Raw genomic sequence first — 19,770 nt, 5'->3', positions numbered from 1 at the left:
CTGAAATCTATATTTTGAGGTCAGAAAAAGTCAGTTTTCCTCTTTCTTAACCCTGCAAAATGAACCATTGGCTCCAAGAAGAGATTTTACAGAAAAATGCCAAGTCAGCTTGATCGGTCCATGGCCTTGACCAGGTAACAGGTAAGCAAACAGCAGAAGAACACACAGCCGTTGGTTTATTTAAAAAAAAAAAAAAATTCTGTTGGGAATACCAATGGTGGAAAACTAGCAGACGGGCGTCTCTCTTCATGCCTAGCATCAGGGTTAGTTCTAGGGTTGCCACCCGTCCTTTAAAATACGGAATCGTCCCGAATTTGGGAATGAAATTGCGCTTGGCCCCCAAGGGATGTGCCCCCAAGGGATGTGCCACTAAGGGATGTGCCCCCAAGGGATGTGCCACCAAGGAATGTGCCACCAAGGGATGTGCCCCCAAGGGATGTGCCCCCCGCCCGCTGCAGTATGCGTCCCTTATTTTTTTGTATTAAAAGTGGTATCCCCGGTTAGTTCACACCACACGGCCGGTCGCTTCGCTGCCTGCCCCTCCTCTGCTCTCCTTTCCCTTCCCTTGAGGCGGCACACTTTCTGGGTGTAGGTTTATAAATGACACGGTCGCCTCTTCGTTTGTACCTTCATCAGTGGGGTCTGGTTGTTCTCGTCCATGCCGTCCAGATACACAGCCTTGCACGCAACGAGAATACCCAGCAGCTCCACGTTTCCCTGCGCGCAGGCAAAATGCAAGGCCGTCCTGAAAGAAAAAAAAAAAAATCCTAGTTGAGGTGGCGTCGGGCATTCACTCGTCTGCCAGCCTTTCAGTCCGGTGACACAAAATGAAGGCTGCGGGAGCGTCGGACTGTCACGGGACACGCCTGGTGATGCCGCGCTCCCCTGTTCTCCGGCGGTGGGTCTTTTGAATAAGGCGCCATCTTGCCCTGGCAGACAACTTAGCATGTGATTGGGCAACGTCTCTGTCACTCAAGCTCTGACGGCCAATCAGCGGGCGCTCGCTTGCCTGGTGAATGAACGCAGCAGCAGCAGCATTGTGTGAGGAGCGTTGGCGTCGATGTCGTCAGACCCCAATGTGTGTAACGCGCTCAATGGGGACAGACATGTGCTGATCTGGAGAGTTCGAAACGATGCATACGTCTGGGGGCTTCACATATGAGCAGGTAAGGGGTTAACTAATAGGGGTCTACAGTACCATGAAGGAGAGAAGTGTACCAGTAGGGGGCGGTAGAGGGCCTGGCCTGCCCAGTTCTGCAGCCTGGAGGTCTGTGGAATGAGGTTTGGGTTGGCATTCGCTTTAGGGGAGTCACAGAGGTGTACCAGCTGACATGAGATGATACCGCAGTGCACACAAAGTCTACCAACTTCTTCGAGGTCAGAGCAGAGCAGGCTGCATGTTGTGTTTCACACGGTGTGTTTGAACGACTTGGACACGTTTGTGCTGACAATCTGCACACGTCTCGGCCTCTCTGTCACCTCACTTTTCAGACTAAAGTCCTTGAATGTGTTGTGGGGTCCCAGCTCTCCAGGTGCTTAACGTGTGATCCGCCGGAGTCCGTTCAGTCAGTTTAAGAGTGAAAGCCAGGATGTGCTTATGGCAGAAGCCGCCGGGCAGATCAGTGTACTCCTTCTGTTAGACCTTAGTGGACTCTGTCAAGTCTGATATCTGCTGTCCAGAATGAAGACCACCCTGGCCATCCGGTACTTTACGTCCCATCTGACTGACAGGTAAGAGTCCCAAACGGCTCTGCTCTCGACCCTCAGCCGTGTTATTTGACGTTCTGGGCTGGGCTGTCACTTTGATGAGCGAGAGACTCCACTCACAACTCGCCTCGGTGAAATTATACCAGGATGGTTCGACAAAACCAAAGTCATCAGGTCTGGCCGGGGAGCAGGCACTGGCACAGCGCGTCACTGCACCCACCACACGACGAAACCGCGTGGGATCCCGGGTGGCACACAGTCCAGTCCCAGCCCCACCCCCTCGGGGAATCGGGCCACATGGCCGTAGTGCCTCATGTGGGGCAGAGCAGCGGTCCCCAAGGACTCTCTGAAGTGACACACATGAAGGGGTCCGCCGCTCTTCATCTCAGGTCACTAAAGAGAGGGTCCGTGTCTCACAAACAGGAAGCAGCAGGGCACTTCGTCCTTTTGTGCCACACACCCCTTTCCAGCGGCCCACTTGAGTCTCCCCAGAGACCTGAGTGTGGCTGCCCAGGCCAGTAAACCTCGCTACTCCTCTCAAGGTCACCTTAAGACAATGGCGGGCGGGTGGCCCTTCTAATCTGTTGGCACAGCCCTAGCTGCTGCCCAAACACTCTGCTGCCAGTCTTCACACAGACCCCCAACAGCGAGCACATGACAGCCATGCTGCTCCACCAATCGCTGGCTCCCTGTGTCTTCCGTGACTTCATATCAGATTATAATACTAACTAATATAACGCTTGATATGGCCAGACTGCCCTCAGTGACCTCCTCATCTCTAAGCTCCTGTCTGCCCAGTAAAGTCCGCCAAGTCTGGTGATCTCGTTGTGCCCAAACTCAACGGCTGTCTATAGGTGACCAGGCCTTCAGCCTTTGGAATGACCTCCCTAAGTTCACGAGATCGGCCAACTGGATTCAATCTTTCAAAACACAGCAACTTGAGGAAGGCACCTGGCTGGCAGCTGGACCCCCTCCTGGGTGGTCATGTTACTTGTTTGGGGTTTTCTTGCAGTTTTCTGTATTTTGTATGTGACTCTGCTCTGTTGGGCCCTTAGCCTGCAATTCCTCCGCCCAGGGTGTGACGTCAATCCTCCTCCAGCCCTGCGTGTCGGCCCTCCAACCTGCAGGGAACACCCGGGGATTGGTGGCACCATAAAAAGCTCACATTGGTTCCATTCCACCTGAACTGGTGTGGTGCCAAGGTGTCACCCGTCACATGGCTGCACTCAGGTCCTAATCCGGGGTGCTGAGTTGGCTTGCCATGTGGTGGGTGTGCCAGTGTGCTGTATCAGTGCCCGCTCCTGACCTCCTCCTCCTATGCCCAAGCATTGTCTCTCATTTTAGTTCAAAGCTTTGTGTTATTTAATGTTTGCTGTTTTGTATCCAATGTTGTGTTTCTGGTCTTTTTTCTGCTTTTTGCCTGTTGTCATTTTTGAATTTCTGTGGAGCACTTTGATGACAGCAAAGACACTCCATCAATGAATTGCTCTTCTTCTTCTTCTTCTTCTTCTTCTTCTTTGTGCAGACCAGCCATCGAGTGCAGTGAAATTAAAGAAAGCCAACCGAGTGAGGGACGAGGTGGTGGAAGGGCCTGTACTTTAAGGTCGGTCAAAAGGACCTGAATGAGCGCAATGTGATCACTTTACACGGACAACAATGGTTGGGGTTAGAAATCTGTTCAATTAGGGTACTGACAACGTCTTTTTAAAGCTCACTGTTTCGGTCACAAACGCCCATCATCTCCAAGATTATTTTATGAACAAATGACCTTTGGGATGGGAAGAATGCCGGCGTTTCAGGGTAAGGCCCATCTTTGACTGGCAGTGTTTGATTTACTGTCAAGCGGAGCTTGAGAAGACCCTCAGATTACCACCAAACATCTCGTACAGGACATGAACTCTTCTTGGTGCTTAAGTCAAACGGCACCCAGAAGCAACAGTAGGCCTGAAATGAAGACTATGCCATGCACACCTGCCCCGCTTGTCCGCTTGGTTCACCTTGCCTTTCTTTACGCATGACTTGACTTTGTTCAGGTCTCCTATCACGGCAGCTTTATGGATGCTTTTAAGATCTTTCTCATCGGCGTCGTAGCCGTTGCATTTGAAGGTTGGTAGGCCGTAATGGCCGAGGCCGCTGTCTCTGAAGAAGCCAAATAACTTCATTGTCTTTCTGGCTCCTGTGCCAGTTCCGTCTGACAGCCTTCTTGATGGAGGTGAACAACTTAATGGATCTTCTGTTACCGTGACAACCAGCTAGTTTGGGTCATTTGCATGAAGCATCTTGATTGGCTGCAATAGAAGTGTGGGGCTGCACCTTTAAAGGAAGACCCTCCCCAATCAATCAGCCTGCACAGTGGGACAATGCCACATGTGCCCCTCAAGTGCCCCTTCTGATGGACAAATACAAAGAAGAAGCTAAAATCGAGACATCGCTCGTGTGGGTTATAAACTGAGGCGAGGCCCCCAGGAGCCCATCATGTCACGAGTTGAGGGGCTTGAGTTTAAATGATATGGGGGCACAGCATGCCAGTCTGTCAATGTCATGTTAGCCCCTTACCCCTCGTGGCTGCCCAGATATTAAAGGATTGCGGCAGGTTTGGTTTTATTCACACCCTGCACTGGTGCCCGAGGAGAGGACTAAAAGAAAGAGAAAGGAACGGCACAAAGATGGAAGGCCCTCCTCACCACACGCATGCCACAGAGGAAGAGGAACGGAGCCACCTGTCTGAGGTCCCAGTCTGATGGGGTCTGCCACGCGTCGCCATTATGGGAACGACGTGTCCCTTTTATGTGCAGGATGTTCTGAATCGTCTGACGGATGTCATCATTCTGAAGGACTGGGAGAGTCAAAGCAGACTGAGAAACTCAAAGTTGGAGTTCATAGTTTGGTTCAGGTCAGTTCACAAATGGTGAAGACTTATGGGCAGCATGGAGGGTCCTCAGGTAATGGGGTGAGGACCTTTGGTCAGCTGTCGAATCTTTGAGGTGTGAGAACTGCTGTGAGGAAGGACATTTTGTAAAAGAGCCTCCCTTAAAATGACATCGTAGCTTGTGTGGCGGCCAGACATCGAACAGAGGGGCAGTGGAGGGACCCTACAAGAATGTGGGCCACCAGACTGAGTCGAGCGTTGAAGGAGGAAGATGAGGAGATGAAGGAGTGTAAGTGGAAACTGTTCACATTCACTTCATGGGAAAAGAATGGAGGGAGAGAAGAAAGAGAGATTGGCACAGTGGTGAGGAGGGGGCACCATAATCTGATTTTCGGTGCCATTCTTCTGCATTGCATTCCGTCCCAAGACACTAAATACTCTTAATTACTGAAGAAGCTTTTTCATTTAATTTAATATTTAATATCTGCTTGAGGCTTATTGAATCACAGTTTTGGCCTCCCCTTTTAGCAGCGGTCATGACCTCCGTCTGCAAATTAAAAAAGGAAAGAAAAAGTCCTGGAACTGAGGGTGAAATCGCAATTCCTGGAAAGCAGAAGTAAAGAGAAAGGAAGATCCGATATTGTGAAACAAATGCAGAAGCAGGCCGCCCACCCTGGACGCTGTCAGACCCATCATGGACGTGAGCTCTGAGGGCACCACCTGTCTTCTGCTAGTTCTGCTCTGGTGCTCACCCGCCTGCTTGTGCTTGCACTGGGCAGAGACGGGCATGGGGGGCACAATGTGAAAGAAGCACCAATGCGAGTGCCGTTTCAAGACCCAACTCATCGTCCTTTAGCAAAGGTCAGCGGCCTTCTGTTAAATTTAGGCACAGCGCCTCTTGATACCGAGTGGCCCTGTCATCGTCCCCATGTGCTTTACGGCTCTGTCAGTACTGAGGAGCGAAGCCTGGTGAGTGTGGAACTAGAAACAAGTACGGAGCAGAATTTAACAGCAGATGACATCCCATAATATGACTTGGATTTGTTTAGAGTCCTGGAGACCTCGGCCATCAAGCTGCCTCCCCCATTGGCCATTCCAACAATCCGATGACAGGACCCCTCTATCCCATGATTCCTGTGATCCTCCATCAGGGATGACTTTACCTTAGGCGGGCAAAACAACTTGGCAGGTGGGCATTGGCACCGAGTGGCACCTGTGAGTACCGAGAAGAGTAACAGAAGAGGTGACGGTGAGTAACAAATTCAAACTGTCATGTGACTTCAGTTTTAGTGCTCATGACAGTGAACAGTCCATCAGCAGCTCTAGTCAGGGTGTGCTGAACTGAAGTCGTGAGATTTAGAAGCTGAGACCGAAGGGGCATCTCTTATAGTGGCAGGCAGACCACCACACAGTTTAGGGGGTCTTCTAAGCAAAAGCTCGACCTCCTACTGTTATTTTATTAATCCTCATAAGCAGAGCGGCGTCTTGAGATCTTAATGTGCGCTTAGGTTTGTAAGCCATGATAAGTTCAGACCAGTAAGCCGGACCTCCGCCATTTAATGCTTTATATGTTAAAAGGAGGATTTTGAAATCTGCCCTCAACTTAACTGGGCGCCAGTGTGAGGACGTGAGGACTGGAGTGATGTGTTCGTATTTTCTAGTTCTTGTAATAATTCTTGCAGATTAACTGGTGCCTGAATAAAGACCAGTTTGAACATCCAGTGAACACCACATTGCAGTCGTCAGTCCTACTAGAAATAAAGGCAGGAATTGATTTGTCAGAATCCTGTTTATTTAGAAAACGCCTTCATTTTCTAACATTTTTAAGATGGAAGAAACCCGACCTGAACAACAACTTTATGATGTGCGCATTAAATGACCTGCTAGAGTCGAAGAGAACTCCGAGATTGAGGGCCGATTCAGGAAAATTAATGGGGACTCCAGCTGAGTTAAACGATGACAGAATATCGTTGTGGTCGGCGTCACATCTCGGTGTTTAAAGACGCGTCGTTCTCATCCATCCACTCCTTTAATTCACTAACACAACTAATTAAAGACAACATCGGAGAAACTTCATCTGATCTAAAAGAAAAGTAGAACTGGGCGTCATCAGCATACGAGTGAAAATGAACATGATGTGTCCTAATGAGAGGTCCCAGTGGACGCCTGTCAAGTGACAACAGTGACAGTCCCAGTCCTGAGCCCTGCGGGACACCATATCTCACTTCCTGTCATGATGGAGTCCGGGACACCATATCTCACTTCTGTCTGTCATGATGGAGTCCGGACAACATCGGAGAAACTTCACATTTCTGGGCCATCAGCATTGGAATCGATTTGATAAATAAGAACTAAAGCATTGGAATCGATTTGATAAATAAGAACTAAAGCAGGCGAGCGCGGGGCCTGTAAGCCCAACATCGTCTTCTAGCCTGTGCAGTCAAATTGAATGGTCGATGGAGTCAAACGCTGTGCTTAAGTCCAACAACATCACCACAATGGAGTTTCCTTCATCAGGGATATCAGAATGTCGTTTATAACTCACATGAGTGCCGTTTCTGTACTATGAACAGTGCGAAAACCAGACTGGAACTTCTCTTATAAATTGTAACGCGTGAGGTGTGACTGAAGCGGACTGGCGACTTCTTTTTCTAGGATTTTAGAGAGAAACAGTAAATTTAAAATAGGCCAATAATTATTAAGTATGTGTGCGTTTAGGTCTGACTTTATAAGTGATGGTTTAATGACTGACACTCTTAGTGCATCAGGTACGGCACCATACAATAATGAACTATTGATAATCTTAGAACATCCATGGCACTTTTTACTAGTCTAGTTGGCACAGGATCAGGGAACAAGTAGTGGGCGTCATTTTAGAAATTAAAGTTCAGACGTCCTGCTCAGTTACAGGATTAAAATGACTAAAGTGCTGAATGTGACGCGAGGCAGGGCCTGCTAAGCTAGTGTGCGGTTTGGACTGGGATCTTGAGATCTGAGGTCTTCTATTTTTAATTTCTCATTGAAGAAGTTCATGAAGTCTGTACTGCTAATGTCTGTTGGTATGTTGCGCTGTTGATCTGAATTCCCATTTGTTAATTTAGTGACCGTTCTAAACAATACCAACAAATTATTTCAAAGAAGTATCAGGCGTGCTAATTGATAATGTTCTGGACATAGTAAATTCGTCACTAGATACTGGGGTCTTCCCAGACTGTCTTAAGACTGCTGTAGTTAAACCCCTACTTAAGAAACATAATCTCGACCCCTCGGCTCTTGAAAATTTTAGACCCATCTCTAACCTGCCCTTCTTAAGTAAAGTTCTGGAGAAGGCAGCCATTATGCAGTTAAATGACCACCTCAATAAACCTGCTATTCTTGATAAATTTCAGTCGGGTTTTAGAACAAATCACAGCACAGAAACTGCACTCGTTAAAGTAGTAAATGACTTGGGTGAATGCAGACAGAGGCCATTTATCTGTTCTCATCCTCTTATATCTGAGTGCTGCATTTGACACCATTGATCACAATATTCTTAGAAATCGCCTTAGTCAATGGGTGGGCCTCTCTGGCAGGGTCTTAAATTGGTTTGAATCCTACCTGACAGGGAGAAAATTTTTTGTTAGTTGTGGAATTACAACTCAAAGACACATGATATCCAATATGGTGTCCACAAGGCTCTATCCTGGGTCCGCTGCTCTTCTCAATCTACATGCTTCCGTTAGGTCAGATTATCTCAGGTTACAACGTGAGCTACCACAGCTATGCTGATGACACACAGCTGTACTTATCAATAGCACCTGATGACCCGACTCTTGATTCACTAACACAATGTCTGACTTGTATCTCAGAATGGATGAATAGTAACAAGTTAAATAAAGAGAAAACTGAAATCTTAGTGATCAGCAATAATGGATACAATGAGGCTATTAGAAATAAACTGGATACATTAGGATTAAAAGTCAAGACGGAGGTAAAAAGCTTAGGGGTAATTGTTGACTGTAATCTGAATTTTAAATCACATATTCATCAGATCACTAGGACAGCATTTTTTCACTTAAGAAACATAAGTAAAGTTAGACCTCTTATATCACTGAAAGATGCTGAGAAATTAGTTCACGCATTTGTTTTCAGTCGACTAGATTACTGTAACGCACTCCTCTCAGGACTACCCAAAAAGACATAAATCATTTGCAACGAAGTGCAGAATGCAGCTGCTAGAATCCTAACTAGGAAAAGAAAATCTGAACACATTTCTCCAGTTTTGATGTCACTACACTGGTTACCTGTGTCATTCAGGATTGACTTTAAAATTCTGCTTATGGTTTATAAGGCCTTAAATAATCTGCGCCATCTTACATATCGGAATGTCTGACACCTTATATTCCAAATCGTAACCTCAGATCCTCAAATGAGTGTCTCCTTAGAATTCCAAAAGCTAAACTTAAAAGAAGTGGTGAGGCAGGGCCTTCTGCTGTTATGCACCTAAAATCTGGAATAGCCTGCCAATAGGAATTCACCAGGCTGATACAGTAGAGCACTTTAAAACACTGCTGAAAACACATGACTGTAACATGGCCTTCTTATAACTTCACTGTAACTTAATCCTGATACTCTGTGTGTTCAATTCATCATCATAACTATTCATGGTGGCTCTAAACTCCATACTGACCTCAACTCTCTCTTCTGTTTCTTTTTCCTGTGCCACCACCACCTTCTCAAAGCATCCTGATGCTCCAGCATTGATGGACTGACAGCCAGAAGTCCACGTGACCCTCATCATCAGGTCCTTCTGTGAGATCCCTGAATCCAAAGAGGACTGTTTGATTGATGTCAGGTAGAATGTCCAGAGGGGGCTGGTCAGGTGGTCTCATGGTCTGGACCCCTACAGATTTTATTTTTTTCTCCAGCCGTCTGGAGTTTTTTTTTTGTTATTTCTGTCCCCCCCGGCCATCGGACCACCTCACTCTTATTCGATGTTAATTAATGTTGACTTATTTGATTTTCTTATTGTGTCTTCTATTCTTCTATACTTCATTATGTCAAGCACTTTGAGTTACCGTTTGTATGAAATTGTGCTACAGAAATAGAAGTTGTCGTTGTTGTACTCGAGGATTTTTATTATTGCTATCTATTAATGTAGAGTAGTATTTTGAAGCAGAATTACAATCTCGATGTCGCACTGTCTTTGTTTTAATCTGTGAGTGCGTTGACAAGGGCTGAACTAAATCAAATGTAATGAAGTAGTGATCAGAAATAACTTCATTTAATGGAGTAACATTTACATTTTGAATTTCAACTTTGTAAGCTATAATTAAATGTAATGTGTGGTTATGATTATGAGTTGGACCTTCGACATTCTGACAAAATCCTACTGAATTTAACAAATAAGTAAAACATTTGCTACAAGTCTCAGTTTCCACATCGATGTGCACATTAAAATCCCCCATCAGAACTACGTGATCAGAGTTTATAGTCAAATCAGACACAAGTTTGCTAAATTCAGTCCAGAACAATGAATACGGCCCTGGTGGTCTGTAGACTGGCATTGACTATCATTGTGTTGCAATCTCTTTTAATATTTAAAATGAACGCCTCAAAGGATGTGAAGTCGCCTAAGTCTTCAGACGTGATTTGCATTTTGTCACATTGAATTATTCCAAGTCCTCCTCCTCCTCGACCCCTCAGAATCTCTGGACTTATGAAGGAACGAGTGTCCATCTGGTGACGCCTCAGCTAGGGGACAGTGTCACGTTCACTAAGCCAGGTTTCAGTGAGAAGACACCGATCAGATTTCGTACGTCACATAATATCATTTACCAGAACAGCTTTACTGACGAGAGCGAATGTTCAATAAGCAGCATCTCAAACTGCAGGCTTCTCTCTGAACTGCTGATATATTTTGTGTTCTCATTTCTATTTCAGAGGCCCCTGGCGGAGGGTCTCGTTTTATCTCTTGGTCTAATCATGCACCTTCTTTTTTGGTCATCGAGTAATTTAAGGGTTGTATCAGGACTAAATTTGCTGGATGCTCCACCACAGGGATTATGGGGACTGGAGATGGAGACCCCTGGTTTAGGAGATGCCAGCATGAGATCAGCTCTGCACACACACACACACACACACACACACTCGTATGCTGATGACGCCCAGTTCTACTTTTCTTTTGGATCAGATGAAGTTTCTCCGATGTTGTCTTGAATTAGTTGTGTTAGTGAATTAAAGGAGTGGATGGATGAGAACGACGCGTCTTTAAACACCGAGATGTGAATTACTGGAGGGAGTGACGCCGACCACAACGATATTCTGTCATCGTTTAACTCAGCTGGAGTCCCCATTAATTTTCCTGAATCGGCCCTCAATCTCGGAGTTCTCTTCGACCCTAGCAGATCATTTAATGCGATTCCAATGCGTACAGAAATGTGAAGACCGGACTCCATCATGACAGACAGAAGTGAGATATGGTGTCCCGCAGGGCTCAGGACTGGGACTGTCACTGTTGTCACTTCACAGGCGTCCACTGGGACCTCTCATTAGGACACATCATGTTCATTTTCACTCGTATGCTGATGACGCCCAGTTCTACTTTTCTTTTAGATCAGATGAAGTTTCTCCGATGTTAATTGTTGGAGAAGGCCAACGTAACTCAGCTCGTGGCCATGTCAGTCCCAGCCGGGGTCTCCAGGTAGATGGGTGGGCTACCTGACCTCATGAAACTCACATCCCAGCGAGACGTAACACACAGCCTGTCTCAGGCCTTCTTCTGCTAAAGGCCACGCCACACCATGCCACGTCTCAGTCTAGACTCTTCGCGGGTGGGAGGCCATTGCTGCCCCCCTGTGACCACCGGTCGTGTAGTCGGACAAACTCCGTCTGTGACTCACAGGCTTGATCTCATTTTAAATCATTGGGTTTGGGGGGTTCAGGCAGAAGCATTATGGGTACTGGGGTGGTGGGGTGGTCTGCCAGTGTGACCCTAAGTCTGAGCTCGTCACATCCTGCCCTCCGTTTTCTGTTTCTCCCTCTGCCCATGGAAGGCTGTCTTTGGCGAAATGAAGTGGTGTCCGATCGGTAAAATACACGAAACGTGGCACCGTTTTACGGAATGTTGTGTCCGAAATAAAACGTAATCAGTCCCAATTTGGGGTGCAACACAAACGTTTAATCCCAGGTCCTCATAAGGCCGTGCTTTAATCTGAGAAGCAGCCAAGGTGGTGCGAGCCTTGCAGAGCGGACGACCAATGAGCTAATAATGCAGCTACGAGGGCATTTAGGATATGACTGGCAGAGCGAGCGACCCACCTCTCTGATGTCACACAGTCTGCACTGTAAAGGCTCAAAGGGCTGGGTGGGCTGCCAAGTCTTAATGCAGTCACCTCATTTGTCATCCCCAGGTGATCATCAGGTGTGACACCCCCTCTGACCAGAAGGTGTGTAATGTCACTTGACACAATCCAAACCAGGGATGCCGGAGCCAATCCCAGACAGCACAGGGCACAAGGCAGGAACAAACCCTGGACAGGGTGCCAGTACACCACACGGGCCACCGTAGCGCAATGTGACATCAGCTTCAGAAGCAAAGGTCAGGGGCTGAGGCTGGAGCACCGCGTGGTACTCTCTGACAGCCCCCCGCACACACCGCACCTAGTGGGGCCTCGTCCTGGCATCCGGCACCGATACCCACTTGGAGGACATTGAAGTGGCGTCTGGTCAGGTCAGATGATTTGGGACCCCCACCTGGAACCTGCACCCCACCTCAGTGCACCCAGCAGGTGTTGGACATTATGATGTGCTGATGCCACGGGCAGTGTGGCAGACTAATAATAATATTAATAAGAAGGTTCATTCTGCTCTGCTGGCCTCGTAGGTCAAGCTCAGCGGCTCTGAGGGGGTCTTAAGAGAGTCAAAGAAGGAAGTCCTGTGACCGGACTGTGCCACGAGAGCCCCTGCGTCGAATCCAAAGCATTTAAGTCAGTGCCAGTCAGACCAGAGGGGCTGGTGGTCTTTTGGCCCGCCTTGAGCCCCCACAGAGTTTTTTTTTTCTTCTACATGTGTGCATCACTTCTTTATTTATTCCTAATTGTTCTTATTTAAATGTGTTTTCTTTGCATGTAAATGTGTGTTGTAAAGCTCAGCCTTTTCATGAGAATGTGCCGTGGAAGTGAACGGTGGAGCGGACCCTCAAGGCATATAGCGCCTTTCATGGAAGGCACGAGGACAACTTTGACGATTCAATATCAAGCACTTTCTAATGTCACTTTGAGATGGCCTCAGTGACAGTCTGGGAGATGAATGACCCGGGAGCTCCGGGGGGCTTGTGGGACAGTCTGGGTGCTGAGGGGCAGCCCATCAAACGCCACTGATGGAGCCTCCTGAGCAGACCTCGCCGTGGAGCAGGATGAGGGGCTTGCTAGCCGTTTATTTCTCCTTCATGTGTACCGTGCAGTCCTTCCCAGGCAAGTTGGCAAAGGTCGACTGCACTTCAAATTTCAGACCCAAACCCTGGCATCCCGGAGCGCTAGACGTGTCTCCTGTCAACTCTTGGTATGTTCTGATCACGACACACTGGACCGCCAGGTCCTCCTGAGCCCACAGCGCCATCATGTCGCTGTCATTTCTTCTCACGGTACACTCTGGGCGTCACCGTTTAGTGTGCTGTCGCTTCATTCTCGTTTCGCACTTGTGCTTTGTCAGTCATTTTTGAATAAAGAGGTTCCTAAAAGGGCCAGAGCGCTTCCGTAAGTGGGCTTCGGCGGACTCGCCTTCTTCTCGGGGTCCCACCCCTGGCTGTCTGCGCGCCTGTCTGCCTTCCTGTGCGCGAGTGCCTGACTTTCCGTGCCCGCGCCTCGACTCGCTCACGACTGGCAGGCGGAGAGCAGCGCGGAGTGTCCGGCGGACGGGCTCGTCGGGTTTGCTCCCAGTCAAGGTGCGTGCGTCTGTCTGTCTGTCTGTCTGTCTGTCTGTCTGCCTGTTGTGTCGGGCGCGCGCCCCGCTCTTGAGTCCGTTCGGAAGTTCAAAACGAGGCGCGCGCGCGCGCACAAATCGTCCGACTGTTAAGACAAAAACCGTCCCGGAATTGGGACAAGGGGACCTTTGTGGTCGGAAGACAATCCCACCAACCCGAAGACATGGAACAAGGCAGGCGGCGATTGGCGCCGCCGCCCTAGGCAGTTTCGAAAGTGGCAGGACTGCCAGCGTGTGTGCGCGTCACGCGGAGCTCCCGCGTGAAGGGTCGCGCTGGCACGGCGGGCAGGTTTAGGCTGGCAAGTGTCTGGTATGTGCAGGATTTGAACTCAAGTCAGCTGGAGCTCCGACTGCTTTCAGTGTCTTCAGTCTTTACTTCATACGGTACAGCGCGCTTCACGGCCACCCTGCGAGGTTATTTAACAAGCGAACAAGTCACTGAGATAAAATCAAAATCTGTGAAAATGCAGTCAACAGGTGAAGGTCAGGTGATGGGGACTGAGAGAAAATGAAAAGCTTGGGAGCGGCACCCACCACACGACGAACCACCTCAGCATCCCACCAGAGTGCAGCCGTGCGACGGGCGACCCCTCAGCAGCCCACTTGTTCCGTTACATTGGACTAATCCGCGCATTTCCGCAGCAGAACACTGCAGGCCGCTGAATGGTTTGAAATTGGGGGGCACAGACAGAGTCGGGCAAAGAGGGTCGAGCGCCCAGGTGATCTGCGGCAGGTGACCCGAAGAGGTGGCGACACGAACGTCACGGACCGCGCGCGAAACCCCTAAAGAGAAGCGCGCAGTGCCTGCAGGAGAGTCCCCAGCTTCTCCCCTCACTGCGCATGCTCCCTGCCCGGCCGGCCTCGCCCGAGCGTCCTTTCCGGAGTTTCCGGAGTTTCCCGAGTCGGGGCGCCGGCCGCGGTGTTTTGAACGTTTGCGGCCAGTGAGGAGGAAATCACTGAAGTTCAGCCAAGGGGCGATGGCAGCAGAGAGGAGGAGGAGGAGGAAGAGGAGGACTGGAAGGTGGTCGGGTGGCACCCTGACCTTCTGATCACAGGGAGAGGTGGGTGACCCTCACATTAATGGGTGACAGCAGGGCCCACCAAAGGCACATATGGAGAGAGAGAGAGAACTGGCATAGGCAGGTGAAAGGTGCTGAAGTGGACTCTGATGCCTGGCATGGCCCGGACCCCCCAGATCCTTCTTTGTGGTGTAACTCGTGTCCTCGTTCCTTTGTCTTTTCAGGGGTGCCTGAACATGGCCAGCCCACCTACTGAGACCCCAGAGGGCTACACCGACTATTACCTCGATGACCTAGAAAGCTTTGTGGCCTGCGAGAAGGCCGACGTCCGAGCGTTTGCACAGACCTTCCTGCCCATCTTTTACGGAGCCTTGTGTGTCTCGGCCTTTGCCGGTAACGGCCTTCTGGTGTTCGTTTGTGCGCGCCGGCCGATGGCCTCCGCGGACCTTTACCTGCTGAACCTGGTCATCTCGGACCTGCTCTTTGCGTCCACGCTGCCCTTCTGGGCCGCCTACGTCAGGCTCGACTGGATGTTCGGGGACGGCGGCTGCAAAGCGCTGACCGCCATGTACAACGTGAACTTCTACAGCAGCGTCTTCTTCATCTCGTGCATGGGCCTGGACCGATACCTGGAGATCTCCTACAGGGGCTTCCGTGGCGGCACCGGGGCTGTGGCCGTGTGTGCCGTGGTGTGGACCGTGTCGCTGCTGGCCTCCACGCCGGACTGGGCCTTCGCCAAACTCCAGGTCCAGAGCGGGCGGCGCATCTGCCTGCACGATTACGGGACGGAGCAGACGGCGCTCTGGAGAATCCTCCTCCGGTCCCGCATCAACGTGCTGGGCTTCGTGCTGCCGCTGCTCCTCATGGTGGGCTTCTACTGCCGCCTCTACTGCCTGGTGGGCACGCGGGGGGCTCGAGCCTTCAGGCTGGTCCTTGCGCTGCTGCTCGCCTTCTTTCTGCTCTGGTGTCCCTACAATGTCGTCCTGGTCCTGCTCACCCTGCAGGATCTGCACGTCTTTCTGCACTGCGACACCAGCCGTCGCCTGGACTTCGCCCTGCAGCTGACGGAGAGCCTGGCATTCGTGCACGTCTGCCTCAACCCGCTGCTCTACGCCGTCGTGACCAAGACGTTCCGCAGGAGCCTCGGCCACATCGTCAAGTCCGTGCTGGGAAGACGGGACGAGCGCTCGCTGGAGGTGACCTGTGCCAGCCCGTCTACGCTGCACGACGAGGTGGCGCAGGAGCGCGAGGACACGGTGTGACGGACTTGAGGAGGAGGAGGAGCCCTAGCTAGTGATGCCAACCCTGGATGAAGAGCAATGGGCTCCCTGGGCACCTCCCGCTTCTCTCCGTCTTTGCCAGTTTCCCACAATCCTCAGCTGTCAGACTGGGTGAGGGGTGGGCCGGCTGATTCCCTTTCTTCTGTTCCTCTTTTAGTTTGTATGCACTGGCGGGGGGTGTGGGTGGTCTGCCAGTGGGACCCTGAGGAGGGCTGGTATTTTGAGCTCGTCACATCCTGCCCTCTGTTTTCTGTTTCTCCCTCTGCCCATGGAAGGCTGTTTTTGGTGAAATGAAGTGGCATCCGATGGGTAAAATACACAAAACGTGGCACCGTTTTACGGAATGTTGTGTCTGAAATGAAACGCAATGAGTCCCAACACAAACACTCAAAGCCCAGGTCCTCATTAGGCTCTCATTTAACCTGAGAAGCCCACCAGCCCGCCCAGAGGAGGTGCCCCACAAGTGGCAGGGTGGCATCAGCCTACGCTGGGCAATAACATGCTTCTGTCTCAGAATTCAAATAACAAACTCTGTAATGCAGCAGATGGGAGAGGATCACCGTTAACCCCTGGGGTGACAGAGCAAGGCCACAAGACATCGTAGTACAACAACAGCACCAACTTCTATTTCTGTCGTACATTTTCATACACACAGGAGCTCAACGTGCTTTACATAATGAAGAATAGAAAAATAAAAGACACAGTAAGAATATAAGTCAACATTAATTAACATCGAATAAGAGTGAGGTGGTCCGATGGTCAGGGGGGACAGAAAAAACAAAAAAAAAACTCCAGACGGCTGGAGAAAAAAAAAATAAAATCTGTAGGGGGTCCGAGGTCATGAGACCACCTGACCAGCCCCCTCTGGACATTCTACCTGACATCAATCAAACAGTCCTCTTTGGATTCAGGGATCTCACAGAAGGACCTGATGATGATGGTCACGTGGACTTCTGGCTGTCAGTCCATCAATGCTGGAGCATCAGGATGCTTTGAGAAGTTGGAGGTGGCGCAGGAAAAAGAAACAGAAGAGAGAGTTGAGGTCAGTACGGAGTTTAGAGCCACCATGAATAGTTATGATGATGAATTGAACACACAGAGTATCAGGATTAAGTTACAGTGAAGTTAGGAGAAGGCCATGTTACAGTCATGTGTTCTCAGCTGTGTGCTCCGCCGTATCAGCCTGGTGAATTCCTATTGGCTCGTATTCCAGATTTAAGGTGCAGAACAGCAGAAGGCCGCCTGCCCGCCTCAGCACTTCTTTTAAGTTTAGCTTTTGGAATTCTAAGGAGACCCTCATAGATTTGAAGATCTGAGGTTACAATTTGGAATATCAGGTGTCAGACATTCCGATATATATGATGGCGCAGATTATTTAAGGCTTTATAAACCATAAGCAGAATTTGAAAGTCAATCCTGAATGACACAGGCGACCAGTGTAGTGACATTAAAACTGGAGAGATGTGCTCAGATTTTCTTTTCCTAGTAAAGGAGGACCCACCAAATGAGCAGGAAACACGTGACAAGAACAAAGCCATGTCAACAAAGGGTCGATGCAAATCAGGAGACCACAGGGGCACAGTACTGCAACAACCCGGGGGTCCGAGAGCGAGAGGAGTGGAATCAGCCTCTTTACACCGATTGCCACCCAGATGAGTGGCGGTGGCACATACTTCAAGCTGCTTAGTCCCTCTGCCTGCCCGTATGTGCCACCAGGCTCCATGTCACCAAGCCCAGGGTCCACATCTAGTGGCCACGCATGCAGGACAGGCTGTGATTGAAGTGCCCTCTAAATGCCACCCCCTCCACCTGTGGACGTGTCACCAGTTACAAACCCCTAAGTGAACTGCGTGGGACTTCAATTCCCAGCCTGCCTTTAGAGAGCAGAGGGCGGGCCCTTAATGGTGATGGGGTGTGGCCCCGCCTCTTTGGAACTCCTCCCACAAAGCACAAGGAACAGAAGAGAAGCGCAGCGCACACCAGGATACTGAAGAGAAAGCAAATAGAACAATGGAAACAGATCAGAAAAGGCAAAGAACAATGAAGGATAAAAAGACAATGAGTGACAAAACAGCAACAGTAAAGCCAACTCCGCAGTGGTCACTCAGACTCAAGCAGCCACCACAGAGGTGGGGACAGGGGTGTCACCTATGGGGAAATAAAACACAATGCAAGTCATTCAGTGATTCCTGAAGTTTGTGTTTATGTGGCTGACGTATTTCATTGTGTGTTTGTTGTATTGTTTCAGGGACACAGTGCTGTCCTCGGTGGTGTCAGAGGGGACGGTGGGCTTAGGAATCACAGCAAAGTGAGGTGACTTCAGAGGGTAAGCCTGCTGATGGGGGCCCTCACAGAGGGTGGTCTGTCAGTCCACACAACACGAGGCGGGACGACGATGTGACGTTGAGACGTCCGATCCAGTAAAACAGAAACACGGAGGAGAGTCGTGACATCGAGAAGTCCACCGTGAGAACGTGAAGCGTGACGAGTGGCCGGTGCTGAGCTAACAGAAAATGGGGGCCAATGAAAGGGAAGACAGAGGACCCCCTTAGGGTGCTCACTTGTAGGCCTGGACCACAGGGAGCCGAGCTGGGACAGTCAGACTGACCTCAACCTCTTATATGGCGCCTTCCCCATCATGCACTTCTTCCCATATGTCTCTATGGAGCCTGGGCCAGGGTCTGTGTGGCCTCATATAGCGCCTTGCAGATGTTTTCTGGTGGGTCTGTATGGGAGGGTCCCCATCTGACCTGGGCAGCCCACCCCTTGCTGTGCCCACTGTGACTAACCCTAACCCTGACTGGCACCCCGTCTCGGATTTTCATTTTTTATGCTGGTTTTCATTCTGCTGCCTCTCACTGGTTTTGCTGGTCTCTCATTTTCCTGTGTTTCTCACTCCTGAGCGGCTTCAGTTCCGGCCATTGGGTGGGCACTTCCTCTCCGCAGGACCCTTCTGACATCAGGAGGAAGCCGAGCGGACGCAGATGCGAGACAGAGGTGGTCTCAGAGTCACGGCCCAGGCGGACAGGAGGGGGGGTCCCTCGCATCAGAGGGGGGTGCCTACTGCCTTATGTCCTCTTTAAGTGCCACACTGCGGGGTCTTCAGAGAGGGAATGTGTCCATGTATAGGGGTCACCTGTTTAGTGGCCTGTAATAATTCATTGACTCGTTCGTTGTTGATTGTTGTCACTTGAATTGTCACCGGTTAGCAGAAGTCACTTGTGTTTCTCCCTTTGTGGTGGGTTAGGGTGACTTCAGAAACGCCAAGTGTCACCAACAGTCAGACCTCCACTGATGTGACACCTGAAAGACCGAGCCAGAGAGTCCGCAGCTTGAGTCGCATGTGAACTTTCCAGGTGAGGAGTTTATTGGAAGACAAAGGCAGAGGAGGAATGGCACTGCCCACCATGCCACCCGATACTGACATAAAGCGCCAGAATTGAGAAAGCTAATGGGACGTTGATGGCATATGGGGCCCGCAATGGCCTGGGAGATGGTGAAGATGGGCAGCACCCCTGTGGGTCTCCCAGAGCAGAGCAGACTGACCAGAGTGACCTCAGGACCACAGAACAGACAGATGATGGGTGGGTGACATGGCACAGGTGGGGGGGTGGCACAGATAGACGCTTGGTGGGGTTGATGTCACACCGACACTCAGAAGTGCAGAGATGGGGAGTGAAGTGACAACTGAGGGCAGCAAATCATATGGGGGTGTGAAGCCTCTTGAGGGTCACCTGCACGCTTGACGATGGCGGGGTGACCGCTTGGCGAAGCCCTCGAGCTCCTGTGAAGTTTCCTCTGTAATGGAGCTTCATTAGGGTGATAAAGTCGCTGCACAAATTGTGAGGCTCAAACAATGGCAAGCATTACCAAAAAGCACAAAAGACCACCCACAAAGTATAGTGCCCACCCCAGATGCCATCTCAAGTTGAAA

At 50.1% G+C, this 19,770-nt stretch overlaps 1 protein-coding gene across 1 annotated transcript; it reads left to right on the top strand.

Annotated features, from left to right (window-relative positions):
- The first annotated feature begins 13,291 nt into the window (after positions 1-13,291).
- Positions 13,292-16,540, top strand: LOC120529854 (atypical chemokine receptor 2-like). Its single transcript, XM_039754054.1, has 2 exons — positions 13,292-13,499; positions 14,781-16,540. The coding sequence occupies exon 2, from the start codon at positions 14,793-14,795 to the stop codon at positions 15,816-15,818; it is 1,026 nt and encodes a 341-aa protein (XP_039609988.1). The 5' UTR covers positions 13,292-13,499; positions 14,781-14,792; the 3' UTR covers positions 15,819-16,540.
- The last annotated feature ends 3,230 nt before the right edge of the window (positions 16,541-19,770 follow it).

The sequence above is a fragment of the Polypterus senegalus genome, chromosome 5, assembly GCF_016835505.1.
Source record: "Polypterus senegalus isolate Bchr_013 chromosome 5, ASM1683550v1, whole genome shotgun sequence".
Classification (NCBI taxonomy): domain Eukaryota; kingdom Metazoa; phylum Chordata; class Cladistia; order Polypteriformes; family Polypteridae; genus Polypterus; species Polypterus senegalus.
This window is presented reverse-complemented; position numbering and strand designations above follow the sequence as displayed.

Coding starts and splice junctions, on each gene's coding strand:
- LOC120529854 (XM_039754054.1), top strand. CDS start 14,793: ATGGCCAGCCCACCTACTGAGACCCCAGAGGGCTACACCGACTATTAC.